The following is a 21,389-nucleotide window of genomic DNA, read 5'->3' on the forward strand; positions in this document are numbered from 1 at the left end:
GATCTAACGGGAGATATTTAACATATACAGAGAAGGGCAGCACAAATGGTCACAGGTTTGTTTAATCCATGGACGTGTGTCACAGAAATACTGAAGGAACGGAAATGGCAGACTCTTGAAGACAAAAGTAAACTATCACGAAAACGTCTATTAACAATGTTTCAAGAACCGGCTTTAAATGATTAATCTAGGGATATACTACAGCTCCCATTGTATCGAACACACTGTGTTCGTGAGGATAAAGTCAGAATAATTACTACATGCACAGAGGCATTCAAACAATCATTCTTCCCGCGATCCACGCGTGAATGGAATAGGAAGAAACCCTAATAACTGGCACAAGGGGACGTACCCTCTGCCATTCACCTCTCATCGTTTGCAGAGTAAATCTGTAGATGTAGAAAGCAAAAGATACGGTTTTGATACAAATTCACATATCAAGACCTATATGGCAGTTCTCGTTGACCTAGAAACATGAAATTTGGCAGGAAGCGAGGTTCCACAGTACAACTTACGGAAGAAATCTAAAATTTGTTAAGTGATAATTATGCCACAGGAAGAAATTTTTTTTTTTTTTCTTATTCGTTACACGATGTCTTTATGTCCGTCTGGTAAGACCAATTTTCTCAGGAACGACTGGACGTATCACGTTGAAATTTAAGTCACATTCTGAGGTCAATAGTCCCTTGGCGATGTAACAACCTTAAGCTTCCAAATGAAAGGCATTGAATCATACGGCAATTCGTGGTTCATGCGACCATTTATGTTACACATTTTTTATCTTACCAGTATTGATAACGATAATAGGCTAAAATTGTTGAATTTATGGTTTCCAAGATGGATGAACTGTCTACAAACATAATTAAATCTATATGGAACTCTCTGTGTGCGAGTCCTACACCCATTTATCCAGATCTTCGAAAATATTTTCGCCATCCGTGCCGCTCTATTGACATCCAGGGTGTATCGGCAAATAGATCTAACGGGAGATATTTAACATATACAGAGAAGGGCAGCACAAATGGTCACAGGTTTGTTTAATCCATGGACGTGTGTCACAGAGATACTGAAGGAACAGAAATGGCAGACTCTTGAAGACAAAAGTAAACTATCACGAAAACGTCTATTAACAATGTTTCAAGAACCGGCTTTAAATGATTAATCTAGGGATATACTATAGCTCCCATGGTATTGAACACACTGTGTTCGTGAGGATAAAGTCAGAATAATTACTACATCACTAAACTGTTTGAAAAGTCGCTAGATATCGATACTTTTATTTTGATTCCAGTTAGTTTTGTCTTTGTGCATGAAGAACTTTGTGAATGAGAAGTAAACAAAACAAAGTAATGAAGTGTTTATGTTATGTGGCTGTGTAGCAGGTGGTATGAACATTGGTTTTACGGTCTTGTAATATGTCACAGTCAACTAGCTTTCAGAAAAAAGGGAAGTCGAAGGTGCCCCCAATCCAGGGAACTAAACCATCTATACACAATGCACAATTGTTAATATCCTCTGGTGTGCCCTCTTTGGACTATGTGTTCGGTAAGTGATGCACATGTATCGTCATACAGGGTGACATACTGTTCAAGCTTTAATTTTGGAAGATTTATTTCGAATTCGTGAGAAGTAATATCATTGAATTTATTGCTAGCATTGTTTCATTTTTTCTCCCATACATGGCTATTTTCACGTCTGATAGGGAGTGCTAAATGTGGAAACCACCGTATTGCCATTGTTTGGGATTTTTATAATTGGATGGTTAATCTGTTTCAAGGGTCGGAGGCAATCAAAGCCATGTATCCATCACTAGGACCATGGCTTTGAAAGCACTGTGTTGTTTGAACTTTCAGTGCTCAAAGCAGACTTACCTTGCGTTGTTTCCATTGATTGCAATTAGAAACCATGATTTGAAACCGTACATCAATGATCGACGTAATTTGGGCCTAGATTTACAGTCGTCGCATTGACAGGCATAAAATTTTATGGCTCAGAATTGGTCTTTCGTAAACCGGACATCTGTTGTATAAGTGGTTTACTTTTATTCAGAAAGAGCTTGAATCACAAGTATGCCTCAGCGTGTCAGAGACTCGAAGGATACCATTTTGTGCAGCTGATATGAAATGACAAAGTTACAGTGTTACAAATAATATTGTCAGCCAGCAGTAATGATCACTGTAGTGTTTATTTTTGCATAGGATACAGTATCACAGTTAGCAAGAGAAATTTTAATTTATGTTCTAATCATATTAAATAAGCTCCCTGTTCTTGAAGTCATTTTGCAATTCCATAAGAAGTCATTAATAGTGATAGCATAAATGTTACAATATGATGAGCTGAGGAAAACCTTTGTAAAGTGTCCAGTCCTTTGAGTATTGTATGGTCTGTAAAAAAATATTGATTGTGCTAGGCAAGTTACTAATATGTTATGAAGACGTTGGGCTTAAATTTCATATTCAGTTGCCTGTCAGGCCACCATAATTTCCAATTTATTAGTATTCAGGCAAATGCTGGGGTTGTGCCTTTGAGGTTACAGTCAGACGAGGTAATTCTTTTTTGGGGGGGGGGGGGATGGAGGAGGGAGTGCTAGAGATGGAAAGAATGTGATAGTGGACTTTACAACCTCCTACAGTCTTGGCTATATTGTGGATGTAGGGCTAGGTTATGTTTGAGAGTGATATTTCCATTGGGAGTTGATGAAGTCAGTGGATATAAGTGCGAAATAAAAGTTGTGGTAACAGATTGATGCGTCTTGTAGCATGATATCTATGTTCATGCCATATTTAGAGCACTTTTTGTTATAGAAACTAAAATGGTGAAGTAAATTGAGAAAACCTGTATTTGATATTGGACAAGTCTACAGTGAGTTTGTTGATGTATCTTATTTACATGTGTAGCACATAAATAATGAAAAATACATGGTGCGGTGTAGGGGGAATAAAAAGTGGTAAAAGTATACCTCCTGTAAAGGTGAGGATACGTTAGATTTGAATTATCTTGAATAGCTGTAGTTCTTTCAATGAGTAGAGAGTATAAACTTTGATTGCATTAATATTAATTAGTAAACTTATGTTGCATTCTAAGAAGACAGTTGTACCATTTGCAGGTGGAGGTATACCTGTTGGCACAGTGATGTTGGTGGGTAAGTGCTTTAATATCATCAAGATAGTATGTCATCCATCACTCATAGTGCTTAAATTGTATTTCTAGTTCTTGAATTATAGAGGAGATCGTAAGCTATATCCCTTCTTTTCTAATAATTTAATTAAGAAATTTTCCTTTGCTCAGTTCAGTTTTATTTTTCTTGGCTCTTTCAGAAGAGGACAAATATGGAACCTTTTCAAAATTCATTATGAAGTACTTCTTAGCTGAAGGAGTTGTGTGTGGCCACTCTGTTATTGCAGCTTCACAAGATGTTGATCCGGAAGCAGTGGTTAGTATTGATTATAACAGTACATAATTTTTCTACTGTCATTTTCCATGTAACTATGTACATCATGTTCTGCAAATGTTATACTCACAATAAATTTTGGCCATTTTCTGTGAGTACAATAACCAGTGGAGGTCAGGCAACTTCAACCTGGTACAGAATATTTTCTTCTAACAACAACTTTAGCTACTAAACAATACAATATGCCACAGCATTGTAGAAACACTGCATATCCATTGTTGAGTCTAGTGTGCTCCCTGCCCTGCAAGGAAGAGATGGTGTTTGTTTCTCAACCCCCCTCCTCCCCCTCCTGTATACACTGCGACAACTGCATACTTATACTTCAGCATCTGCAAAAGGACCAAGTTACATTGTTCATATAGTATAGAAATTGGTTTTATATTATTTCAAGCTTAGAAAAGGAAAGGCTTGTTATTGTGTTTATGTGTACAGTAAAAGACATTCAAATTAAAGTAAAACAACTGAAAAAATCATTAAGTTTTTGGAAGGAAGGTGCCCCCACTGCATTTAACTGTGAGAGTTATCACACATTCAGAGTTACAGCTTTATTATTTACTCTGTATGTATGGAATAGAGAGACGAGTGGGAAAAAATGAATGGGAAACTGTACATTAATTTATCCATTTTACTGGTTGTTGAGCTCTATGTCTATGGACCGTATAACTTTGAGAAATTGTTCCTCGAAATACAGTAATTGGATTTGATTATTGTCTGTATTTGGCATTTATGGTAGCTATGCAATTAATGTTCGCCACAAAAGAAATACTCTTTGGGGAAAAATCTCTAGGTTTATTAATCATCGGCATTCAGATGTACGGCAAATTATGGTACCACTTAGGAAAATGGCAGCAAGGGACAAGAAAGGACACTGTGTGAGCTCAATATGTATGCCTGGGGGCCTCACTCAACATGTTGAAGAGTCTGTTATAGCAGCCATTGATGGAACAGGGTGCAACCAGTTGCAGATTGTGACACATGTTGGAACAAATGATGCCTGTTGTCCTGCCTCCAAGGTCAAGCTTGTGTCATTCCAGTGACTGGTAGAGAAGGTGAGAAGACAGCCTTGTGCATGGAGTTTCAATGAGCTCACAATTTGCAGCATTGTCCCCGTAACCGATGGTGGCCTTTTGGTTCTGAGTCAAGTGGAAGGACTGAACCAGAGACTTCGAAGGTTTTGTGACACACTAGGCAACGACTTCCTGGACTTTCACAGTAGGGTTGAGAACTGTAGGGTCCGATTAAATGGGTCAGGTGTGCATTACACATCAGAGGCTGCTAACTCAGAGAGCTAAATCTGTGTGGGGTGCACACAAGGCTGTTTTAGATTAGGCCACTCTCCATCCAGTCTACATAAAGATAGTGGCAGGGAACTCAGAAGTTTCAGAGTAAGATTGAAAGAAGTGCCTCCAACATGTGACCATATTAAAATCCTAATTGTTAATTGCTGAAGCATTCACAACAAAAGGCCAGCTTTTGAAGCACTCCTGAGAAGCAGCGAAGCTCTCATAATATTAGATACTGAAAGATGGTTGAAACTTTAAACTGAGAGCAGTGAGATTTTTTAGGGAAATTTTAAGTCTGTAGGCAGATTGTAAGTAGAGGTAGTGTGTTTGTTGCAGTAGACAAGAAACTCAAATCCACTGAGACAGAAATTGAAGCTGCATGTGGAATTGTTTGGGCAAGGGTCTGTATCAGGACTGGGCCTAAAATAATAATCGGATCCTTCTGTTGCTCATCAGACTCATCTCCTTATGTAACTGAAAACCTTAGTTCACTTGTACGAAGTTCCCCAATCACACTGTAATCATCGTTAGAGGCTAATGTTCCAACAGTTAATTGGGGAAATTATAGTTTTGTTGGCGGTAAGTGTGATACGACACCCTGTGAAACATTACTAAGTGCCTTCTAGAACAGATACTAGTTAGGAACCCCAATCATTATGGTAATACATTGGCTGTAATGGCAACAAATAGACATGACCCATTTGAGGGTGCCCACATAAAAAATGGCATTGGTGACCATGATGCGGTTGTGGCAACAATAATTATGAAAGAACAAAACGGATATTAACTGTGTTTTTTTAAATAGGAACCCCCATTTTTTATTGCATATTCGTGTAGTACGTAAAGAAATATGAATGTTTTAGTTGGACCACTTTTTTGCTTTGTGATAGATGGCGCTGTAATAGTCACAAACATATGGCTCACAATTTTAGATGAACAGTTGGTAGCAGATGGGTTTTTTAAGTTAAAATACAGAACGTAGGTACGTTTGAACATTTTATTTCGGTTGTTCCAATGTGATACATGTACCTTTGTGAACTTATCATTTCTGAGAACGCATTCTGTTACAGCGCGATTACCTGTAACTACTACATTAATTAAGTAAATGCTCAAAATGACGTCCGTCAACCTCAATGCGTGTGGTGACACGTGTAACGACATTCCTCTCAACAGTGAGTAGTTCGCCTTCCGTAACGTTCGCACATGCATTGACAATGTGCTGACGCATGTTGTCAGGCATTGTCGGTGGATCACGATAGCAAATATCCTTCAATATTCTCCACAGAAAGAAATCCGGGGACATCAGATCCGGTGAACGTGTGGGCCATGGTATGGTGCTTCGATGACCAATCCACCTGTCATGAAATATGCTATTCAATACAGCTTCAACCGCACGCGAGCTATGTGCCGGACATCCATCATGTTGGAAGTATATCTGTCATGCAGTGAAACATCTTGTAGTAACATTGGTAGAACATTACATAGGAAATCAGCATACATTGCACCATTTAGATTGCCATCGATAAAATGGGGGCCAATTATCCTTCCTCCCATAATGCCGCACCATACATTAACCCGCCAAGGTTGCTGATGTTCCACTCGTCGCAGCCATTGTGGATTTTCCGTTGCCCAATAGTGCATATTATGCCAGTTTTCGTTACCGCTGTTGGTGAATGATGCTTTGTCGCTGAATAGAACGCGTGTAAAAAATCTGTCATCATCCCGTAATTTCTCTTGTGCCCAGTGGCAGAACTGTACATGATGTTCAAAGTCGTCGCCGTGCAATTCCTGGTGCATAGAAATATGGTATGGGTGCAATCAATGTTGTAGCATTCTCAACACCGACGTTTTTAAGATTCCCAATTCTCGCGCAATTTGTCTGCTGCTGATGTGCAGATTAGCCATGACAGCAGCTAAAACACCTACTTGGGCATCATCATTTGTTGGAGGTCGTGGTTGACATTTCACATGTGGCTGAACACTTCCTGTTTCCTTAAATAACGTAACTATCTGGCGAACGGTCCGGGCACTTGGATGATGTCGCGCAGGATACCAAGCAGCATACACAGCACACACCCGTTGGGCATTTTGATCACAATAGCCATACATCAACACGATAGTGACCTTTTCCACAATTGCTAAATGGTCCATTTTAACACAGGTAATGTTTCACGAAGCAAATACCGTCCACACTGGCGGAATGTTACATGATACCACGTACATATACGTTTGTGCCTATTACAGCGCCATCTATCACAAAGCCAAAAAAGTGGTCCAACTAAAACATTCATATTTCTTTACATACTACACGAATATGTAATAAAAAATGGGGATTCCTATTTTAAAAAACACAGTTGATATCCGTTTGACCTATGGCAGCGCCATCTAGTGGGCCAACCATAGCGCCATCTGGTTTCCCCCTTCACGCTAGACGAGTTTCGTTCTTTGTAGTTTTTTCGTTTGATGCTTATTTCGTGAGATATTTGACCAGGTCATTATCAATGGACCTGTGTGTGTGTGTGTGTGTGTGTGTGTGTGTGTGTGAGTGATATGCACCCAGTAGAACAGTTCATAATGCGAGAGACTCTTCACTGTAAAGAAATTTATAAAGAAAAGAGATTACTGCCTAATATGTGTAGAACAAAGAATAGGGCTATACATTGAGAGACGGTGAATGAAACTCATTTGGCTATCAAGAGGGCAATGCATGAAGCCTTTAATGAGTGGTGTAGCAGAATATTGTTAAATTATCTTTCACAAAGCCCAAAGAAATTCAAGTCATAATTGAAGCCCGTTATTGGCAGTCCCTAGTGAATGAGTCAGGAACTGAAACTGGGGGTCAGCAAACCAAATGCAGAAGTGCATTACTCAGTTTTCAGATAGTCCTTTACAAAGGAAAACACAGGAGAATTGGCCAAATTTAACCATTGCATCACGAAAAAGATGAGTGAAATAAGTATTAGTGTCAGTGATATTTAGAAACAGCTGAAATCGTTAAAATTAAACAAAGCCCCAGGGCCTGATGGAATCACGATCAAGTTCTATACTGAATTTGTAGCTGAGTTAGTCCCTCTACTTACTATAATCTAGCGTGGATCACTCAAACAAAAAACTGTGTCCAGTTCTTTGAAAAGGCACAAGTCACAAGGAAGGTAGTAGAAGTGATCCTCAAAACTGCTGTACATTATCCTTGACATTGATTTTTTGTAGAATTTTAAAACATATTCTGAGCTCCAACATAGTGAGGTATCTCAAACCAAATGACCTCTTCCATGCCGACCAGCATGGATTCTGAAAACGTTGATTGTGTGGAACCGACTCACTTTTCTCATATGACTTATTGAGAGCTTTAGATCAAAGCAGTCAGGTAGATGCAGTATTTCTTGATTCCTGAAAAAGTATTTGACTTGGTACCACACCTATACTTATTGTGAAAAGCACCATCATATGGGATATGAAGTGAAATTTGTGATTGGATTGAAGACTTTTTGGTATGGGGGGCGCAGCTCATTATCTTGGATGGAGAGTTGTCATCAGATGTAGAAGTAACTTTGGATATGTCAGAGGGAAGTGTGTTGGGACACTTGCTGTTCATGTTGCGTATTGATGATCTTGCAGACGATGTTAATAGTAACAAAAGACTTTTTGCAGATGTTGCAGTTATCCACACACATCAAAAAAAGTTTTACATCACCCCCTCCCGAGAACTCCTGAAGATGAATGTTGACTGTGGATATTGTATCACAGGCACAGTCTCTTTTATTGTTCAGAGATATCAGTAAACCCACCCAAAGATGTAAACAATCATGCATGAGCAGTGCCTATTAGACGGAGGGGGTCCAACAGCCAATCAGTTCCAGTCATTCCACCAGGAAAGAGATACACGGCTCATGTTGTCTGTAGTTCAACCATGCCTAGACGGTCAATACGGTGGTTTGATCGTGTCCGCATTGTTACTTTGTGTCAGGAGGGATTCTCAACAAGGGAAGTGTCCAGCCGTCTTGGAGTGAACCAAAGCAATGTTGTTTAGATATGGAGAAGACACAGAGAGACAGGAACTGTGGATGACATGCCTCGCTCATGCCACCCAAGGACTATTACTACAGTGGATGACCGCTGCCTACGGATTATGACTCGGAGGAAGCCTGGCAGCAACACCAACATGTTGAATAATGCTATTTGTGCAGCCACAGGACGTTGTGTTGTGACTCAAAGTGTGCACAATAGGCTGCATGATGCACAACTTCACTCCTGATGCCCATGGTGAGGTCCATCTTTGCAAGCATGACACCATGCAGTGTGGCACAGATGGGCCCAACAACAAGCCGAATGGGCTGCTCAGGATTGGCGTCACATTCTTTTCACTGATGAGTGTCACATATGCCTCCAACCGGACAATGATAGGAGACATGTTTGGAGGCAACCTGGTCAGGCAGAACACTTTAGACACACTGTCCAGCAAGTGCAGCAGGGTGGAGGTTCCCTGCTGTTTTGGGATTGCATTATGTGGGACCGATGTACGCTGCTGGTGCTCATGGAAGGCACTGTTAACAGCTGTACGATGTGTGAATGCCATCTTCTGACCGATAGTGCAACCATATCGGCAGCATATTGGTGAGGCATTTGTCTTCATGGACGACAATTCGTGCCCCCATCGTGCACATCTTGTGAATGACTCCCTTCAGGATAATGACATCACTCGACTAGAGTAGCCAGCATGTTTTCCAGACATGAACCCTATCGAAGGTGCCTGGGGTAGATTGAAAAGGGCTGTTCATGGATGACGTGACACACCAACCACTATGAGGGATCTACGCCAAATCGCCGTTGAGGGGTGGGACAATATGGACCAATAGTGCCTTGATGAACTTGTGGATAGTATGCCACGACGAATACTGGCATGCATCAATATCAAGAGGACGTGCTACTGGGTATTAGAGGTACCGGTGTGTGTAGCAATCTGGACCACCACCTCTGAAGGTCTCGCTGTATGGTGGTACAACAAGCAGTGTGTGGTTTTCATGAACAATAAAAAGTGCGGAAATGATGTTTATGTTGATCTCTATTCCAATTTTCTGCACAGGTTCCAGAACTCTCGGAACCGAGGTGATGCAAAACTTTTTTGAATGTGTGTAATGGAAGAAGCTGCATAAATATTCAGTCAGATCTTGATAAGGTTTCAAAGTGGTACAAAGATGGGCAACTTCATTTATATTTTCAGGTATGTAAAACTGTGCACTTCACAAAATGAAAGAAACATAGTATCCTATGACTATGATATCAGTGAGTCACTGTTGGAATTGGCCATCTCATACAAATACTTGAGTGTAACACTTTGTAGGAATATGAGATAGAATGATCACATAGGCTCAGTCATGGGTAAAGCAGATGGTAGATCTCGGTTTGTTGGTAGATTACTGGGGAAGTGCAATCAGTCTACAAAGGAGACTGCTTACAAATCACTCATGTGACTGGTTCTAGAACATCGCTTAAGTGTATGGGACTCATAGCAATAGGCCTAACAGGGGATATTGGACATATACAGAAAAGGGCAGCACAAATGGTCACAGGTTTGTTTGATCCACGGGAGAGTGTCACAGCGATACTGAAGAAACTGAACTGGCATACTCTTGAAAATAGACATAAACTATCCCAAGAAATGACTCTAGGAATACACTACATCCCCTTCGTATCATTCATATAGGGACCATGACGATAAGATTAGAATAATTACAGCATGCACAAAGGCATTCAAACAGTCATTCTTCCTACGCTCCATACGTGAATGGAACGGGAAGATGCCCTAATAACTGGTACAATGAGATGTACTCTCTGTCGTGCACTTCATGGTGGTTTGCAGAGTATAGATGTAGATGTAGATTTGAAATCAGACATCCAAAAAATACTGTTTAGTGTGTATGATACTTTACCAGGTGGTAGCTTCTACAAAACCATTTGAAAGATGGAGATTGTGTAGAGTAACATGTAGGTGGAAGATTAATCAGCCATAATATCATTCCTTTCACTCATATAAGAGGTCTGGTAATGCAGAAACAAACCAATTAGACTACACCAATTGTTAAAGAGAATAAGGTGGTAGCCCTACTTGATTGCAGTGGATATCCTCAGGTTACTCGGATCATAAATCTGCATGATTAGATTTTTTATGATGTTCTGATGAATAAATAAAACATCAAGAACTCTGGGAAGCATTTATTCAAGAATGTTTCGTTTTTTTTTTTTTTTTTTTTTTTTTTTTTTAAGCTACTTTTGCATGCACCACAAAGGTTATAAATTATGATTTTCTTTCTTTGTTTTATTTCTTTCTCGGGCCTTTGTCCCGCTCCAACGCGGGGTCGGCTTTGTTATGACGGATTTGACAGTGTTAATGCAGAGGGTGGCCGGATGCCCTTCCTGCCGCCACCCCGAACCCCCCGGGACAGAAGTAGTGTACCCCAGCTGTCTGCGTCTAGTGTATGTCTTGAAATAGTGCAAACGTTTTCAAATGTCTTTGAGTCGTGTAACTGAGGTGGGACTTGGGGACCAGCCCGGTGTTCACCTAGCGGGATGTGGAAAACCATCTAAAAACCACATCCAGGCTGGCCAGCATACCGGCCCTCGTCGTTAGTCCACTGGGCGGATTTGATCCGGAGCCGGCGTGCCTACCCGAGTCCAGGAAGCAGCGTGTTTGCGCTCTCGGCTACCCTGGTGGGTCAAAAGGTTATAAATTATGACTGAATACTGTAGTATAAAGTTCTCGGAACTTTCACAAGAAATCCAATAGCTGAAAGTATTGAAGGCTGGTAGGTAAATGAACTAGCAGTCCACACAAATTCATTGATGGTGATAGCAGTACAGGAATCTTTCTTACAGATGAACCATGTGAATACAATAAAATGAAGAGTCCTGGGTGGAATACAAAGCCATCCCACAAACTATTCTGAATTTATTAAGAAGAACTACTATTAATCCACCTCTTTTTTTTTTGCCAGACAAAGTGGTACCTGTAATGTTTTTGTTTTGTGTTATTTCTTGCTGACAGAGAGATTCTTGTAGAGGCATTGATATTTCATTTGGACTTTTATGTCATGGAAAAAGTCAGAATTTTGCTACAGTAGCTATTCTTAAACTTGTGTAAAGTGATTCAGAATCCCACAAAAATTTAAATGAAGATACTTGGATTCAGATTGAACGATCCCACGTGTCATTGTAATTCTGAACCTTTCAAGTCTATTCTCACTTCATATTACAAACCATCTGAATTAAGTGAGAAATCATATTTCCTAACCATTTTGGCTGAATAATGTAAGAATTAATTATGAGGCGGAACTAGTGACATTTAGAAACAGCAGGTATTAAGAACATTTTTGTGTTGGGCAAAGATAAGTTATGACCTGGTTTAAGGGAGTCACCTGATATTTGCCTCAATTGTGTTCGGGGAAACCACAAATCGCCTAAATAAGGAAGACTTGAATGAGTATTTGACACCTACTTCCAGTGTATTTTATCTTTGCATCACCTTACATATCAGAGAAATAAATAATTCAATACTGAATCAAGTATTCATTGTGTAAAATGCATGCCCACTGCATATGGTAAGCTGTGGGACATTCTCATTTTGCTCACAAGTGTTAAGATTACTCCAATACTGCTATCAGAAGATTCTGTCCTGCAGAAATATCTGAACACTTAGTGTAACCAGCACCATCAGTAATGTGTCTCATACATCAGGATTTGTGATGTGCAACATTGCTATTCTCCACTTGAACCGCCTTCTCTCTCTCTCTCTCTCTCTCTCTCTCTCTCTCTCTCTCGCTCTCTCTCTCTCGCTCTCTCTCATAAATATTCTGTGTTCGTCCAGCTTTTTACATACCTCTGCAATATCATATTTCTGACAATTCCAGTTTCTGTTTTTCATTCACTTTTGTATCCAATGTTTTGCCATGTGCAGCCAATGGAAGGAACTTAGATACTCACCTTATAGTTGAGGTGTGCATGTGTGTGTTTTCATTAATCTTTTAGCTCCGAATTGCCTGAAAGCTTAGCTACGAGTTGTTTATATATCGGCTCTTAAGCTCCATATTTATCTTCAGGTATTTCGTGATGCTAATATTTGGTTTCTGCAGTTTCATGATAACTGTATGCTTTTCACCTGTATGGATGGTCTTTGATGTCTTCATATTTTATTTTTATCTTTACATTGTGTATTTAATTTGTTTGATTACCCCACGAAGTAATTTTTTTTTAATTTAACCCTCAAATGCGCGCGCTGCTTTTCATAAAATGAATGGGCGCGCTGCGCACTTTGTATACATGAAAGGAATAGGTTTCCTTATGTTATCAAGGTAAGTCAAGTAAGATCAAAATCACAGTTTAATCTTAGTTTATTTAAACAAGGAGAAAATAAACTTACATAATATGAGCTGAACTACTGTTTTATTAAACAATAATGAAATAAATTTTCACTATAACTCTCTGTTGCTAAGGACAGGTGTTAGAGAGACAGTAATGATGCATTTGAAGCATTAAGCAGTGCAATTGCGTCAGATCTCAGTCAGCCGCCTATTCAGTCACTAATTATCGTGTAGATGACTGCCTCAATGTGGGATTATGTTGCTAGTTTGTAAGTGGGGTCATTTTTTGAACTGACTGTAAATTTTTTCTCACCTAGCTCGCTTTGTATTTTATATTACTGCTGCTCACTTGGACGTATGACAACATATCTTATCACTGTGCACCCTGACGCAATACTGGAGGAATAGGTGTAGGTTCGCAGTTGTTAAACAAAAATGGAACCACACAGAATCATTTTATTTTTGGTTGGCGCACATTATACACAGGAGCGCCCGCTCAAGGGCTAAAAATTTGCTACAGAAAGTTAAATACAAAATACTAATGATGTAACTCTTAGAGTCTGTAAAAAGCATTCTTGCTGAATGATTCAGGTACACATCTCCTTTGTGTTGTGAACTTTTCCTCTGAGTTTGTTTGGTTTTCAGGTAGCAGAATTACCAGCAATGGTACAGGAAGATGACAGTGAACCTTCAAATTCTTCCACTGCAGATGAGAAAATGAAAATTGCGTGGCGTTATCAGAACATAAAACCGGGTATACCATCACAGTCAAGAACAAGTTTTGGTCACAATTATGACTTGAGCCGAACTATGGATTTGGAAACAATTAAAACAGCTAATATTTTGTATTGGCATGGGAGTCAGTGTCAACCTACAGAATCCAGTGGTGAGTTTTTCACAGAGGAATAAAATTTTTCAATTTTATTTGTCGTTAGAATAGAGAAAAGGTAACTTTTCTTGTATGCTTGTTGGATGATTGGTACAGTAATTTTATTGTATTATGGTTGAACTTAGTTAACAGATTGGAACACAGATGCACTCTTATCAAATGCAGTTAGTATTAAGGTGAACTAACTATTTCAATCTCTAAAATGTTAATGGAAGGTTGTGGATGGAATATACACTATGATTCTCAAAAACAGTAGTTCGCCTCATTGATTAAGTTCTGAGGTGCTCAACATCAAATTTTACACACACACACACACACACACACACACACACACACACACACACAAAATCACAATATATGCTTCTATACTTCATTGAATATGTTAACTTGCAGTATTATATAAAGTGTGTGGGTGGCCGGCCGGCTGGGTGAGTGGCCGCACGCGCATGAGCATGCACATACATACATGTGTGCGCATGTGTTTCCGTGTTAAGCTAGTTTAGAATTGAGTTAAGCCTGTGATGGGGTTTAATCATGGAAGTGCTTGTATAGTTGTATATTGGATTTACAACATTTTGACATATTTCATGTGAGAATTACTGTACATGTGATTCATAAAACAAGCAGGGAACTAAAATACTACAAGTACAGATGTTATCCATTACTCGGCTTGTATCACTTTTCACATTTCTTTCAGTGGTTCATTCAAACTGTTCTGATCTTTTGTTAATACTGTACTTTCAGATTTTTATCAAACATCAGGGTCCAGAATTCATTTTGCTTATTTGTACCACTGAATGAATTTTTTATTTTATATTATTTGATGAATATCCTATACTTTCCTTATAGCTTGATGTGTTTTGGAATATGGATCTCCTAATCTGCAGGTCACTTTGCTGAAGCTGGCTATGGGCAACTGCTTGAATTCATCCGTGACCATGTTGAAGAAGGAGGGTTCTCTGTACATGTGAATCCTGAACATCGAAGTATTTTAAGGGTGGGTGTGACTAGCATAGGTTCTCCGCTGTGGGGGCCTGTGGAAGATATCAGTGACTTGTGCCACTTTCTGTATTGCCTTCGTTCACTTATCCGTTCTGCATTTGGTGTCTGCTTATTGACACTGCCATGGCATCTGTTTGAGGTAGGTTCTACCCACTGGATTTTAGAAAGAAAGTTAGAATATGTTAGAAAACTTTCTTTTTTAGTTTGTGGTCATAGTTTCATAAGCAACCTAACTAATATTTATTATGGTAGTATAATTGTCCTTTTACAACCAAATAAAATTATGTGACACTTTAGATTTCAGTGGATCTGTTGAATATCTCCTCTATATGTGATATGGAAAGCAGAAAGGAGCCCGTTGTCCACAATATTGGTTTTCGAGCTGTTATAATTTTTATGTCTAGCATTAAATTCTGAACAGTTTATAAAAGAAGCAGATTTCTATCTCTGTATTTTAGAGCGGAGATGCTGAGTCGCGATAGGTACAACAAAAAACACTCGGAATACCACAGTCCACCATCTGTACAACAACCTGCATACCTCCTCCACGTTCCCTCATACCGGACAAACCCTGTCTCGTAGACCTGCTACACTTACCCCACCCTCCAAAACTCCCTTCCACCACCTCACAGAACCCATAACCTAAACAGACACACAACACAGTCATGAACCTTTCCTCCAGAAGCCTTTGTCCCACAGAAATATCAGTCCTTTCCAAAGGCCTCACCTTTTTCCCACTCCCAAATTCAATCATGCAGAACTAGTTAAAGACTTTCTCTCCTTCTCCCTGTCCCTACAGTGGAAACACACTTTTTCGCCACCAACCTGACCAATCAGACTCAACCAAACATCAATATCGAACCTTGCCTAACTTAGTTCACTCCTCTATCCAATTGTGATTCACCCCCACTGCCTTCAAACCACCCCCTGTTAACTTTACAGAATTTCTTAACCTCGAACCTTGCCTCACCATCATTTCCCAAGTCCCTCAACATGCGAACTGACCTTACATCCACAGAAAGAACCACAGTCCACCATCTTAAAAGTAATCCTGACCTTACAATCCTACCTGCAGACAAAGGCTCCACCACTGTTGTTTTGAACCACAAGGATTACGTGGCGGAAGGACTCCGTCAGTTGTCGGATATTTCCAGCTACAAACCTTGCCACTCCAGCAGGATCTCCAGTCACTACTCAAATCCTTAGGCCAATCCCAGAACCTCTCCCCAGAGTCCATCTCTCTACTTAACCGTACCACCCCCCACACTCCCACCTTCTACATGCTTTCTAAAGTCCATAAACCCAACCACCCAGGATGCCCCATTGTGGCCGATTACTGTGTCCCCACTGAGAGAATCTCTGCTCTCATAGATCAACACCTTCAACCTATTACCCGGAACCTGTCCTCCTACATATAATATACTAACCATTTCCACCACCGACTCTCCAGTTCCTGTCCCTTTACCACATAGTGCCCTGCTCGTCACTATTGATGTCAGCTCCCTGCACTAACATTCCTAATGCCCATGGCCTTACTGCTATCGAACACTACCTTTCCAGATGCCCTATGGATTCCAAACCAACAACCTCCTTCCTAGTCGCCATAATCAACTATATCCTCGCCCACAATTACTTCTCCTTTGAAGGCATTACCTACAAACAAATCCAGGGTACGGCACCATCCTATGCCAACCTATTCATGGGCCATCTAGAGGAATCCTTCCTAAAAACCCAGAATCCTAAACTCCTCACCTGGTTCAAATTCATTGATGACACATTTGCTATCTGGACTGAAGGTGAGGACACCCTATGCACATTCCTCCAGAACTTAAAAATTATCTCTCCCATTTGCTTCACCTGCTCCTACTCAACCCAATAAGCCACCTTCCTAGATGTTGACCTCCACCTCAGACATGGCTACATCAGTACCTCCATCCATATCAAACCTACTAACCACCAGCAATACCTCCACTTTGACAGATGCCACCCATTCCATACCAGGAAGTCCCTTCCTTAAAGCCTAGCCACCCATGGTCATCGCATCTGCAGTCAAAAGCAGTCCCTCTCAAAATATATCGAGGGTCTCACTGAAGCCTTCACTGACCGTAATTATTCTCCCAACCTCGTACAAAAACAAATCTCCTGCGCCTTATCTTCCCAGTCTCCCACCACCTCCCCAAGTCCCACAGTCCGGCCACAGAGAAGCATTCCTCTTCTAACTTAGTACCATCCGGACCTGGAGCAACTGAGTTACATTCTGTGCCAGGGTTTCAATTACCTCTCATTGTGCCTGAAATGAGAAATGTCCTGCCCACTATCCTTCCCACCCCTCCTACAGTGGTATTCCACTGTCTACCGAACTTACACAGTATATTCGTCCATCCTTACACAGCCCCTGCTCCCAATCCCTTATCTCATGGCTCATACCGCAGTAATTGACCTAGATGCAAGACCTGTCCCATACATCCTCCTACCACCACATACTCAGTCTGCTTACTAACATCACCTATCCCATCAAAGGCAGGGCTACCTGTGAAACCAGTCATGTGATTTATAAGCTAAGCTGCAACCACTGTGCTGCATTCTATGTAGGCATGACAACCAACAAGCTGTCTGTCCTCATGAATGGCCACTGACAAACTGTGGCCATAAAACAAATGGACCACCCTGTTGCTGAACAGGCTGCCAAACATGATATCCCTCATCTCAATTACTGCTTCACTGCCTGTGCCATATGGATCCTTCCCACCAACACCAGCTTTTCTGAATTACGCAGGTGGGAGCTTTCCCTGCAATACTCCCTGTTCCGATTTCAGCACTACACAGCCGTCATTTCACCGCCACACCCAGTCTTTTAATTTCTCTATATTTCTCTCCTTTCCGCTACTTAACCCCCCCCCCCCCCCCTCCCCCACGTTATCTCCTGCCCTCCATCTAAACTGCAGCACTTCACTGTCCACCACCCCCGCCATACTATCCCTCCCCCTCCACACCCCAGCCTCCTGCTTACCCCACCCAGTCGCCACTCCCATCATGCACTGGTGCTACTGCTCGTTTCAGTTCTTCTGAGACTGCACACGTGTGTGCAAGTTGCGTTTGTGTGAGTGTGTGTGCGTATGTGTGACGATTGCTGACAAAGGCCTTTATGGCCGAAAGCTATAATTGTGTGAATCTTTTTGCTGCGCCTACCGTGACTCTATGTTTGAGTGAGTTATAAGAAGCTGAATACTGGTGATAGAAAATAGGTGCTTTGAGATAAAGCATTTTAAAGTTTCACTTTATTACCATTATTTAATTTGGCATATTTAAGACACATATTCTGCATATTTATTGCCCTTAAAATGGCCTTTGTCAAATGTTAGACCGAGCGAGGTGGCGCAGTTGTTAGACACTGGACTCGCATTCGGGAGGACGACAGTTCAATCGCACGTCCGGCCATCCTGATTTAGGTTTTCTGTGATTTCCCTAAATCGCTCCAGGTGAATGCCGGGATGGTTCCTTTCAAAGGGCACGGCCGACTTCCTTCCCCGTTCTTCCCTAATCCAATGAACTCGCTGTCTGGTCTCCTTCCCCAAACAACCCAACCCCAACCCCATAAAATCTCAATCTCAAATGTTAGAGTTTTTTACGTCAAAATTACACGTCAAGTTGTTAATGCCTTCACACCAATAACACATCATAGTGTGCAAGAATTAAAAACCAAATAAACTGCCCCCAAAATGAGAAAAATCAGCATAGCCTGCACAGCCCCCGTTATCTTTCTTTTTTGTAAAAGATTGGTAATTTTACCTTGTGCTAAGGTATCTTTTAGATGAGATTTCAATTTTGAACCCATTAATGGGCCTGAAACCAACTAAAATTTTGAATTCAAACAACCCCCTAAAACAGATTATTGAGATACAGTATTTTATAGTGGCAAAAAGATTTGATTTTGTGCTTCTAAAATACTTGTGTGTAAAGGAATTAAAGATTATTCATAAACAGCTGTTTCACCTCTTCTTCTTCAGTTCTGGAATATTTGGCTGTTAAGGTGGTTCTTTAGGATCCTCGTTATCACTGACTTGAGGTTCTGGTTCATGTTCTAGTTCTACTTGAAGACACAGAAAGTCTTTTTGTTGCTTTTTGCAGTTAGTCCTCATATTTCAAAATGGTAGTCTGTTTGTTGTTTTGTCATTCCTGCTGGATCTATTTTCTCTGGGAAAGATGTGGTGCACATATTTATTTCCATCAATGTCTCATTTTGCCACGTACACTAACTTTGCAGCTAACGTTGAACTCAAGGTGGGTATCGTTAGTTATGTGGTACTTTGTTAGCAGTACTGTTCTTCAATATATTTATCCAGTCATATGTACTCACAGAAACTTCATCTTTTTCTTTTGTAGAGTTAACATGTGTTTACTGTTTTATCCTTCTTCAGCTACTGTAGTTGTATACATTGAAATAATCAGCAACCAGTTAGTTGCATGAAAAAAAAAAAGTATTTCCTTAACTGGTTTAGGCACGTAGTGCTCTTCCTCAGGTTATAACTATCACATTAATTATGAGTGTCAATAATAGTTTAAGGACATAAAATTTCTTTTTTGCAGATGGTTGCTGATTATCTCAATATTAATGTGATGTAGATGTAGGTTTTTATTGCTGCAGTAATGTCAGATGTCTTCTGGCAGTTTAGGGCTGCAAACTGTAAATTGGTATCATCTGTAGCTATTTATAACTCTCATATAAAAAGAGATCTCTTGTCTTATTCTGCATTATTGTATTCACAAAATTTTTCTCTTTCATACAAATCTTCTGAGCTCCTTAAAATGCCTATAAAATTTAGGAGGTACTATGGACCTTGAGCCGGATAGTCAACATATGGTGTTTAGCACACAGGCAGGTTCCTGACACAGCTGCTGTCTACAACTGATCCTGTTTCAGGCTAACTGCTTAGTAGTCCACTTCATCCAGTATTTTCATTGTTTTCCTTCCTATTTTCTTCTGTCCTTCAACTCTTATGTTTGATAGCTGTTTGATTTCCTTTTCCTTGTGAGTATGTGTCCCATGGAGCTTGCTTTTCTTTTCTTAACAAGGGTTAAGAGAATCCTGTGTTCCTTTACCCTATCCATTTCTTTACTGTTCTTCGCCCATTTTTATTTCTCCGTTCTCCTCCAAATACACATGTCAAATGCCACAATTTTTTACTCTTTCTCTCTTCTTCAATTTCCAGCTTTCACAGTCATAGCAAAAAACACTCCACTCCACTCATCACCTTAGATATCTTTGTGCTGATTCCCATTCCATACTTTTGCAATATTTCATCAAGTCTGTATAATTTTCTTGGAAGATATATTGTTTTGTCTCCAAGCAGTGCCTCGTCGTCAGCAGATCTGATGACAATGGTGTCATGGCCTCCTAATCTTACTCCTTCCCTCTCTACTTCTAGTGGCTACATTATCAAGTCTTTGATTTATGTGGTAAACAGATATGATGAAAGACAACCACCATGTCTTACTACTCCTTCGATTTCAGACCAGTTTTGATGGATACTACTATCAATAGTGGTGTCTTGTCAATCTTACCATGTACACATTGCTGGTTCTCACATTCAAAGCTGTGTGCATCTTTTCTAGCAGGAAGCATGGTCGTACCATTTCATTTAAGAATGTCTGATCAACATGGTTCACAGACCTTTATTTGTGGTAAGAAGAGGTTATACATGGAACTGTCATATGCAGTCAAGTTGCACAAAAAGAATGTGAACACTTTGCTGAAGTTGATAAAATATGAATTTGGAAATTATCCATCTAATAGCTAATAGTAGAATCTGTGTAATTACTCATGAAATCAGCAGACAAATCAGTATCGTTATCCGTAGTCAGCAGTATCCATTGGCAGGCTATAATATTACTTGAACAATTAGTAACACTGCGGTGAACTTGGGCATTAGTGCCTGGAGACAGTGATCTCACACGTGTGATGAAGGCTGCGGCCAAAAGCTACATGTGAGTGTCTGTTAATTGTGCCTGTCTGCAATTTAATGTGCATTACTATAAATAGTAAGCAGCAACCTATCTTTTCCTACATTGTTGATATTCCTACATGGAGTTTCCATTGTTTGATTACTTAGGCAAATGTAATCCCAAAATATCATTACTCTACAGTAATTGTTTTTTGATAGTGTGCTTTTTTTCCATCAGTAAACAAAAGTTGAGGTGTGTGCAAGCTTTTGGAGCCAGTTGCACCTCCTCCTGATAGTAGAATTGAAGGGGGAGGAAGAGGGATAAAGAAAAGGATTGGTGAAGTGTAGGAAATGGCGAGAGTAATGGAAAAGTCGCCCAGAAACTCGGGTCAGGGAAGAGTTACCAGATGGGATGAGAAGGGAAGATTGATTGTTGGAAACTGAAAACCTGTGACCATATAAGTGGAA

The 21,389-nt window shown here is 40.2% G+C and overlaps 1 protein-coding gene across 2 annotated transcripts in view; it reads left to right on the forward strand.

Annotated features, from left to right (window-relative positions):
• The first annotated feature begins 1,302 nt into the window (after positions 1 to 1,302).
• The window catches only part of LOC126100969 (elongator complex protein 4), a 45,694-nt gene continuing 25,607 nt past the window's right edge, over positions 1,303 to 21,389 (forward strand). For both annotated transcript variants that reach the window (XR_007522238.1, XM_049911631.1), the window contains exons 1-5: positions 1,303 to 1,545; positions 3,107 to 3,142; positions 3,318 to 3,433; positions 13,734 to 13,974; positions 14,865 to 15,118. Coding sequence is in view for 1 of the 2 variants with exons in the window: in XM_049911631.1 (XP_049767588.1) it covers positions 1,416 to 1,545; positions 3,107 to 3,142; positions 3,318 to 3,433; positions 13,734 to 13,974; positions 14,865 to 15,118 (777 nt within the window). In the remaining variant the exon portion in view is untranslated. The remainder of the gene's footprint in view (positions 1,546 to 3,106; positions 3,143 to 3,317; positions 3,434 to 13,733; positions 13,975 to 14,864; positions 15,119 to 21,389) is intronic.

This window comes from Schistocerca cancellata, chromosome 9, assembly GCF_023864275.1.
Source record: "Schistocerca cancellata isolate TAMUIC-IGC-003103 chromosome 9, iqSchCanc2.1, whole genome shotgun sequence".
NCBI lineage: Eukaryota > Metazoa > Arthropoda > Insecta > Orthoptera > Acrididae > Schistocerca > Schistocerca cancellata.